Source organism: Carettochelys insculpta, chromosome 3, assembly GCF_033958435.1.
Source record: "Carettochelys insculpta isolate YL-2023 chromosome 3, ASM3395843v1, whole genome shotgun sequence".
Lineage (NCBI taxonomy): Eukaryota > Metazoa > Chordata > Testudines > Carettochelyidae > Carettochelys > Carettochelys insculpta.
Genome location: NC_134139.1, coordinates 17,669,256 through 17,678,899, shown reverse-complemented (window position 1 = coordinate 17,678,899; position 9,644 = coordinate 17,669,256). Strand labels below are relative to the sequence as shown.

Genomic DNA, 9,644 nt, shown 5'->3' with positions numbered 1-9,644 from the left:
CAGATCATTAATTTGCTCACCACCAGCAGGTCAGCTCACCACCTAAGAGCTCCTGCTGAGAAAAATACAAGCTGCTGGCAGTGGAACGCTTGGAAGGGCTTTTTGAGTTAGGCCCACAGAGGCTGCATACTAGATCAGCCAGCACATCAATGGACTAAAATTAGAGGCAGATTTAAACCTAAGTCCCAGAGCTGAATACCACCCAAGGTTCTAGGGAAACTTAAATATTGTCACAATTCCCATCTCTAGTGAACATCCTGGTTTCTTCCCCTATCAACTCACTGGAGGGGTTGGGGGGAGGAGCTGGATGTATTTGATTCTAAAGTTACTTGAACAGTAGGGTCAGATTCTCATCTGATTTATATCAAGCATCAATTAGTTAAGAGTGACTCCTCAAAGGAGTTGACTGGCATAAATCTAGCATCCACAAAATCAGAATCTGGCCCTTACTTACATGTCAACTCCAGTCTTGTTTGATTCCTGATAGCCTGGAAATGCACAATGGCAAAAAGTGAAAGGGCTTCCAAGAATTTACTGAGCAGACTAATGGGCATGGAAGATGTCACTGGGCCTTCCTGCAGGTTTCCTCATCATCACAGTCTGCAAATCTTTATGCCAAGTTAAGTCCAAAGATATTATACATGTGTTTCTGATCCTCCCTTTCTGTGGGCCTGCTTCTGAACTCCTAACAGTGTAACTCAGGAGAACAGCCATTTAAGTCAATGGAATCATATTAGGCATGACTGAAGTCAGACCCTACAAGGTTCTTCCTTCAACAGAAATGTATTGTATGTTGTAAAGAGGGACCTGACTGCAGCTCAGAGCCATAAAACAGTACCTTACATGAGACTGGTATAGCATGATAAACCATGTAAAGGTGGGAGAATTAGACAGGCCACATCATGAGGGTTTGCTGATCCATACAAAGCACCTCTCAGGGGCATGTGTTTAAAGTTCACCTTTGCACTTTCTGCTCCTGATCTGTACAGGGCTAGTGCTGGGTTACAGCTGAAAACAGTCCGTAGGGGCTGAAAAGGCAGCCCAAGATCAGCATAGCAAAGTAGCAGCCCACCCAAGCCCCTTGTCCCCAGCTGTGCACACGATAGGGAAGGGAAGTAGCAGAAGAGCACCTACACAGGCTACGTGCTACTGGAAGATCATTCTTTCTTTGGCGTAGCCTCCACGGGCCAATCACATGAACTTCAGGACTGGATTCTGCTGGTCATGTTGCACAAAGGAGTAGCACCACACCAGACAGCCTGACCCTAAATGTTCAAGGCTAAGAAAAGGCTGGACCACTTGGCTACTAATGTATCTTCCTAAGCACAATTCGTCTTCTCCATGCATGTCTTGCAACTATGAACACCAGTTCCAATGTGGAGAAGAATCCAGAGGTTTCATGGAAAAAGCTTCTTTTTCTCGGATTTTATTTTTAAGAATATATTTTTGTACTGAACCACAGCCAGCGTTCTTAACACATTTGAAAATGACACAGTCATTTCAATACTTACGTATCATGTTAAACTGATAAAGAACAAAGCAAGACATGAACATTTCATAGCAAGACTCAACCTGCAGCATGGAGTCCATATAAAGTCACACACCATGGAAAAAAAAATCACCACCTGAAAATAACATTTAGGCTCTGGTTTAAATGGGGGATGGGAATCGCAGAAATTCAAAGGTAAGGCTAAAACTCCATCTTTAACTTGTATGGTATGGCTAGGGCCCCAATTCTGATCTCACCTGCACTAGCAAAAAAACAGACTTTAACAGGGGTACTTTTCTTTTACTTTAGTGTAAGCTACAAATCAGACCTCTATGTTTTTAGATCATACAGGGCCTCATCCCAAGGTCACTGAAGGCAACAGAAGGACTCACACTGACTTTAATGAACTTGGGTCAGGGCCATAGTTGGAATTTTAGCTCACTGTCTTAGGCTTCCTGATTGACAGCCAGATTAGCTCAACGTGAGAGCCAAATTAACTGACTGACCATTGGTGTTCTCAGCCTTAACTCTGAATACTCCAGTTTTGGTTGGCTTAAACCAGATCTCTATCATAAGTTTAATATAGCTCAGAGATTTTTCTTCTTTTATTGTTGTGCTACAAAAAAGTTTCAAAATATGCATCTTAAAAAGTCCCTATAATACATGTTTTATAAATTGTCAAATATGTATTCCAGACTAGAACAACTCAAAATGACTTGTAGTCCATTCATGTGTACATCCAAGGAAAACCCTAATGAGTGCTAAAGGAACTATGAAAAGTTACTGCATTCATTTATAGTGTATAGCAGCTACAGTGTTTAGAGAGCTATATCTATTATTTAAAAAGCTATTTGGAAAAAGAAGTTATTCATGTGCAGTAGCTGATTACCAAGTGCTAATGATTTGGCTATCCATGCTATTTTAAATTTTGATACCAAAGACCAAATTCTGCCCTGGGATGTGAGCAGAGAATTTTCCACTACCCCCAAAAGGCTAGTGTCCATTTTGACTTGATGAGAACAGAATTAAATTCTGCAGGCTAAGTTTCAGAAAGTACAACTAAACCTAAAAACCTTCTATACAAGTTTAAAAAAAAAAAAAGTGTTTTAGCTCAGACTTTATATATACAGGAAGAGTTTGAAGTCCTGAAAAAAAAAAAAAAAAAGCCAGTCTGTAGCAACTACAAGAGCAGACTCCTATCTTTCTGGGTCTAGAGAGCACAATTTGCATGTAACCAACCATTCAGCAAGACACAGGCAGTGCTTCAATAACGATATGTTAAAATTTACCCAAATAATCCAAGACATTTGTACATTCAAAATGCACATACTTTGCGGTTCTTAATTTTCAGTAACATTGTTCATTTGTACTAAGGTTACATAGAGAGATGAACATAAATAAACTCCGCGTAAGTGTCAAAAACTATTACCATTTCATTGTGCAAAAACTTGTAACAATCTACATTCTATGCAAATACCCTGACTAAAGTATACAGGTCAAATCCTGAAGCCCCTATTCAGTTTTTGTTAAGTCTTTGGGCCAACTCTGCCACTGGCATAGATCAGCCTAATTCTACTGAAGTTAACAAAATTATGCTGACTTCCATTAGCTGAGGATCTGCCTCTTTATCAGGCAAAATCAGTGAGAACTGTGCTCAGCTGAAGGACTGAAAGTTTGTTCATGACTCGACCATTGAAGTCAATGGGAGTTTTGCCACTGAGTGAAATAGAGACAGGATCAGGCCCTGGATAAGGACTTCAGCATTTACCCTTGTGTTGTGCTATGCTAATCCACTTCAGTGCTGAAATTATGTATGAAAGACTTGTTTTTTAATCAGTGATCAAAAGCTGGTTTTAGCACTTGTTTCAGAAATAGCCTGTGAGAAGGTTAATAGCTGCTGCAACTTACAGATTCTGAGAGATTTACAGTCTTGTCATTCTAATTTGATTATCCTGCATGGAGGCGCTATTCTGTTTGAAGAAAAATGGCTCAGTGTCTATAAATCAACAGCGTTCTTCATTAGGATAAATATCAGTTCAATTCACCAGTATAGTCTTTACTGCATACAGGCAGGAAACAGTGAAGCTTGCCTATGATAGCTGGGTCCAAATGCAGCAGTCACTGGACTTCCAGAGAGAGGCGGGCACCTGAGCCAGTGTGGAATCTAGAGTTTTCCTTACGTCAACCAAGTTTCGTAAGATGAAGATCTCCATTTATTTTTATGGTGTCAATTGCTGACAATGTTTCAATACGATGGTAAAAATCAAAAAGCTGATGTCCATCCACAAATATTCTAAACCGGGGGTGCTCACAAAGTATTTCCACCTGCAAAAAATAAAAGTGATGAACGGGGTTCACAATGTGAGCAGAGTGCTTCATTTCACAGGGCACAAACATCACTCAGCTATTCTTTACATCAGTGTTTCTCAACCAGGGGTACACCAATTCATCTAGATACTTGCCTAGTTCTACAATGGGCTACACAAAAAAACACTAGCAAAGTCAGTACAATCTAAAAGTTCATTCAGACAATGACTTGTTTCTACTAAACTTCATATGCCTTATGCCGAAATGCAAGAACAATATTTCTATTCCAATTCATTTATTTGATAACATGGTAGAAAGTCAGCGAGTTTTCAGTAGTAGTAATGGCCATGTCTACACTAGCCCCAGACTTCGAAATGGCCACTCAAATGGCTATTTCGAAGTTTACTAATGAAGCACTGAAATGCATATTCAGAGCTTCATTAGCATGCGGGCAGCCGCGGCACTTCGAAATTGACGCGCCTCGCCGCCGCGCGACTCGTCCCGACGGGGCTCCTTTTCGAAAGGACCCCGCCTACTTCGAAGTCCCATGGGAATAAGGGGACTTCGAAGTAGGCGGGGTCCTTTCGAAAAGGAGCCCCGTCGGGACAAGCCGCGCAGCAGCAAGGCGCATCAATTTCAAAGTGCCGCGGCTGCCCGCATGCTAATGAAGCTCTGAATATGCATTTCAGCGCTTCATTAGTAAAGTTCGAAATGGCCATTTGAGTGGCCATTTCGAAGTCTGGGGCTAGTGAAGACGTAGCCAATCTGTGATATTTTTGCATGGTTTTGTAATCAGTAGTTTACAAGCGAGGTGTTAGTTGGTCATGTGCAAAACAAATCAGACTCCTGAAGAGGGTACAGTAATCTGGAAAGTTTGAATGGCTCTTGTTTCAAGACCTCAGACCATGTGTCTCAACTGGTGGTATGTGAGAGAAGTCTTGGGGTATTTAATTTTTTTTTTTTTAAAAAAGGGGTTACTATATAAAAAAGGTTGAGAAACACTGCTTTACATGACAACTGTTGGCCATGTGCTGGCTGAAGTTCCATGTACCACTGAGGGTATTGAGGCCAAAGGCTGCCTTCTGTTACTCTCATAGATCTCTGTGAAGTAAACCAGAGCCCAAATGTTATTTTCAGGTGATCTTTGGGGTTCCTCCAGATGCACAGTAGTAGAGTCAGAAGTGTGTTGGATTTCAGTCTTATTTCTCTACTTGTAAGAGTTCCACTGACTTCAATTGGCGTTCTCAGTTTGGAATAATGGCAGAAACAGGCCCCATATGCCAGGTTACATGTAAGTACAGAGCAACAGATCATGCCTCCAAAATCACGTGTGGATTTCTAGTCTCTCCTGTGCAGAATAAGAAGGGTGTTTGCTTCCACAGCAGTGCCCTCCCTTTCTGGGATTCTCTGGGTGTTGAAATTAATGATGCAGGGAGAGATTAGGGATGGGTTAGGTGGGAGCAGGTAGAGGATGGTACAACGTTGAGTGTGCTGGGTTTCAGGAAGGATGCACATCATCTCTCTCGACAGCCCCACGGAAAGACCCTCAGCCCTAAATCGCTCCCCCCTCCACTCCCCCAGCTTAAGCCCCACACTCAGAGGCTGGATGAGTCACACTTGGCCTGGGTGGGTCATACTATAGGGGCTGGGGTGTCACACTAAGGTTGGGAAGCTGGGACGGTCACAGACAGATGCTGGAGAGTCACACTCAGAGGCTAGGTGGGTCATATTTGGAGCTGGTGGGGGAGTCACATTCAGGCTGGGGGTCACACTCAAGGGCCAGGGGGAGAGTCACACTCAGAGGCTGGGGGAGATACAACAAAAACATGAAAACTAACAAATCAGCTACATTGAACAAAAGGGTGGGGCAAAAATTACTTACTGCAAGAGTCTATTAAGTGGCTTGCCTGAGATAGCCACAAATATCAAAGGCCTTTGTAATGCATAATTGCTTCTCTATTGATAGAGATGCTGGATATGGCAGGGTTAAGGAGCTTCAAGTGCCTTCTGTGAGCTGCTGGTGATCCTTAACAAATCTAATGGCAACCCAAAGATTGGGAATCCCTGGTCTAACCGCTGCTTTCAGATCCGAGTGGTCCTCTCCCTTGGATTTCAATGGGTGTTGTATGCAAGTGTCCTAGGGTAGAACTTAGCCCATGATAAGTAGCATTTGACCAGTTGCATATAATCACTAAGAGGTCTTGTTATGAAAAAAATGTTTGTTCAGTTTCCATACCACTCAGGATCCAATTTCCAGACTACCATGAACAACTACTAGGGAGGCAAATGGTCTCTTTTACTTTTACCTGGCAGGGGACTCTACTAACTGTCTTCATTTATTTACTGAGGGGGTAATTTTAAAAGGTTAATAGAAGCATCAAAACCATGAGCAGGCTTTCTGCAAAACTAGCCAGGCAATGCACAGGTCTATAATGTCCAGCATGTGGAAGACTGTTAGCTCTTTGGGCTGGAAGATGATTATCGTAGGGTCAGGATGGATGAAGGGTTGGCAGATGGTCAGAGGGTTAATGTTTATTATGGGGATCAGAAAGATTTAGGGAAGGGGCTGAGGCTTTTTCTGAGTTAGCTGCATGGAGAACACATCCCTGCTTTCTTCTCACGCGCTCTGAGGCTGCTGAGAGCAAGGCCCTGTGCTGAGGCACCCTTTTTTGGCTCCGTTTAGCAAAGATTGTGTCATATAATCATAAGGGAAAGTCTGTCAATCCAGTTCATCTAGCTACTAGGGCAGGATGGTTGGTTACATATCATTTTCACAAAGCTACATCTTTACATCACACAGGTTGAACCTCTCTAGTCTAGCACCGGTGGGACCTTGATGGGCGCTGAATGAGAGAATTTGCCAGACCATGGGAGGTCAATATTGTCTAGCACATTACCAACACTCCCATTGCTTACTGGGCTTAGAAGATACTTAGGTGTAAATTACAGTAACATAATAGCACAGACCACTGAGAGCTGGGATTGGTGGCTGTAAATAAACTTAATGAGACTGCAAGAAATTTAGCCATACTCACGATAACCGGTTGCCCGGCTAACTAAAATCATGCCAGATTATGAATGTTGCTGGACAAGCATGTGCTGGACTAGAGAGATTCAACCTGTATAGATTTTTTTTTTTTTAACTCCAGGTTGCATCACTATTAATTTATATATATTTAAATCTATTGACACAATGGGCCAAGTCAACACCAGAATACCTTCACTGGGGACAACAGTTAGACAAGGGCTGAATAAAGCCCTCAAACTATAAAAATTACAACTACTACGTCCACTATGATTTTATAGCCTATGAGAAAATATTCTATAGCGGCAAATATCAGCATCTGCACATATACACACAAGTTCCGATCAACACTTTAATACCTCTAGGTCTGTTAGTTATCTCAACAGAAACTCTTGTACCTAAATGTTACTTCTGCACATGGACACAGATCTGCTGCATTATCAAATGAAATAACTCGGGGCAGATACAATGTATATTCTTCCGTGGTTGGTACCTACCCTAAATGGCTGGTCTGGAATAAATGGAAAGTAAGGAATTGATGATTGTTCTTCGCCCCATTCGCCTGATATACAAGAGTTTCGGAGGAACTGTTTGTCTGTAAATACAGCTTTCAGTTCAATGGCTACATCGGCAGGAGGATCTTCTGAATTGCCACAGGTCAGACTGATGTCAAAACTGCAACGGGAATACGACTGGTCTCACTCAGCAAGAAAGAAACAAATAAATAAAAATGCAGCATGCTTGATTTCTCATCTTATTCAGCAAGCAAATCTGAACTGGGCCTGGAAAAGGGCATATTCCAAAGGCTGAGAAAGGGAGTGTGACACAACTGGCACTCTGCTCTTATATTAGTCCCTAAATCCTGCCTTCATTTGCTACAAGTGAAATGTTGGAAAACAAGGATCCTTTTAAGAAATGCCCCCCTCCATGAGTCAAAGGACAAATCAGCACTTTATGATGGCTGATAAAAATAGCGGTCATCAGAAATGATGGATTTTTTTTAGACAAATTCTTCTCATGGGAATGTCATACTTTCTTGCAGCTCTTTTCTGGGAAAATGCAGATAAGACTGGTGCAGCCCTGCCAAGAAGCAGCAAGATCTGCCTCTGTGTTATTACCTCTCCGGGTTGAGCGCCACAATGCCCATAACTAAGACCTTCTTTCCCGGCCTCATTCCTCCTCTGATGTGTCCACAAAATGGGACGAGCTGGAAGAGAACAGGAGGCAATCAGAGAGGGAGGAGGCCTCTGGCTCGAAATAGACTGGGCCAAATCCAGACCACACGCACAATTATAGGAGAGGGAAGGGGTAGCAAGTCAAAATCATTTACCAGCCGTGGAACGTACACATCTGCTTGCACCGGGGAGCCCAAGGAGTTGTTTAAGTGCCCGTCCTCTATTTGCTAAAGACAGAACAAAACCACACACTGAGCCGGAGGAACCACCGCTTCGTTCCCAGCCTGCCCGGCACCGGGAAGGTGGGCAGCTCCTCGCAGCTGGCTCACTTCCAGAGCCCGCCCCGCTGTCACCTCCGCTGCAAAACAAGGGGGACCCCGGGGTTCCTACCCGCTGCCCCTTCCTCCCCCCCACCCTCCACGGTGCGGCTCTGAACTTCCCACGCGGCCCTGAACGGCGCCCAATCCGCCGATGCCCAGCTGGGTGCAGACTCGCTGCCAAGCAGGCGGGAGCGGGCACTAAGGAGCCCCACGGGGGGGAGTTCCCTCCCCACCCCCTGCCCAGCGCCTCCCCGCCCCGAGCCGCCCGCAGCCTGGCCGATCCACGCGCGCTGGGCCGCGCCAGCCCCGGCTCGGCGGCTCCTCGCAGGGACGCTGCAGCCGGGCCCCAGCGGCTCCGGCCCCCAGGCGGCGGGGAGGGCGCAGGGCAGCGGGCAGGCAATGGGCCACTTACCAGCGCCTCCCTCTCTGCGACGGATCCCGCCATCTTGTTGAATGGGCGCAGCTGGCGGGGCTGGCGCAGCCGGCGCGGGGGTGGGGGTGGGGGTGGCAGCGGGAGCGGGACGCGGCGCAGCCGGAGCGGCCCCGGGGTTGGCGAGCGGGGGGTTAGCGCTGGACCCGCAGCCGGCCGCTCCCGCCAGCAGCAGCCGCAGGGACAGGGGAGAGGTGGCAGGGGAAGCTGCGCCGCCTCGCCAAGCGGGCGGCATATAAAGCCCTGCCCCGGCCGTGGGGCAGCCCAGGCGGGCAGGGCGGGGGCGCGGCTGTGGCTGCGGCAGCTTGTTCCGCGGGCGGGCGGGCGGGCGCCGAAAGCCCGGAGAGGAGCAGCCCTGCCGGGGCCGCCTGCTGGCAGCGGAGGGGGCGCGGCGATTCAGGGCCTCCCGCCTCGGCTGAGGGCCCCCGGGTCAGCTCCTGCTGGAGAGAGGGGCCTGGCTCAGGGTCGGGCCCTGCCCAGTCCTCCTTTGACCCCTGGGGGGGGTCCCCCAAACCAAGATCCCGAATCTAACTCGCCCCCCTGGGTGTGCGTCGCATCTCAGCCTGGGCTTAGCTATGCCTGTCTCATAGCTGGAAGGGACCTTGCCAGGCCCGGAGTCCAGTCCCCTGCCCCACTGCAGGACCTGTCACCAGCCCTGCTGGCAGACTGATGTTTTTTAAATCTATTTGCCCGGATCCCTCAATGCCCCCCTCAAGGATTGAGCTCAGAACCCTGGGTGTTCAAACCAGGCTTGGGCCAGAAATACGGGAGTCACCCCCCAGGGTTTGTTTTGGGCCAAATCAAGCCCTTAGGTCCCAATGCCTCTCAGTCACTAGGGGCCTTGGAAGTTGGGGGTCAGCTGTTGTAGCATCTGCCATCCTCCCATCTCTGCTCCTTC

At 46.6% G+C, this 9,644-nt stretch overlaps 1 protein-coding gene across 1 annotated transcript; it reads right to left on the bottom strand.

Moving 5' to 3' along the window:
• Positions 1 to 2,637: 2,637 nt before the first annotated feature.
• LGALSL (galectin like) lies at positions 2,638 to 8,880 on the bottom strand. The gene is made up of 5 exons (XM_074989409.1): positions 8,729 to 8,880; positions 8,152 to 8,223; positions 7,940 to 8,028; positions 7,319 to 7,496; positions 2,638 to 3,814 (listed from the first exon to the last, which is right to left on the bottom strand). Exons 1-5 carry the CDS (start codon positions 8,759 to 8,761, stop codon positions 3,671 to 3,673), a joined length of 516 nt encoding a protein of 171 aa, XP_074845510.1. The 5' UTR covers positions 8,762 to 8,880; the 3' UTR covers positions 2,638 to 3,670.
• Between the last annotated feature and the right edge of the window lie 764 nt (positions 8,881 to 9,644).

What these genes read in the sequence shown, in the direction of transcription:
- LGALSL (XM_074989409.1), bottom strand. Translation starts at nt 8,761, where the DNA reads ATGGCGGGATCCGTCGCAGAGAGGGAGGCGCTG. An exon ending in TCGCAGAGAGGGAGGCGCTG is followed by an intron (nt 8,224 to 8,728) that starts GTAAGTGGCCCA and finishes TTCTGTCTTTAG; the next exon opens with CAAATAGAGGACGGGCACTT. An exon ending in GTGGCGCTCAACCCGGAGAG is followed by an intron (nt 7,497 to 7,939) that starts GTAATAACACAG and finishes TTCCCGTTGCAG; the next exon opens with TTTTGACATCAGTCTGACCT.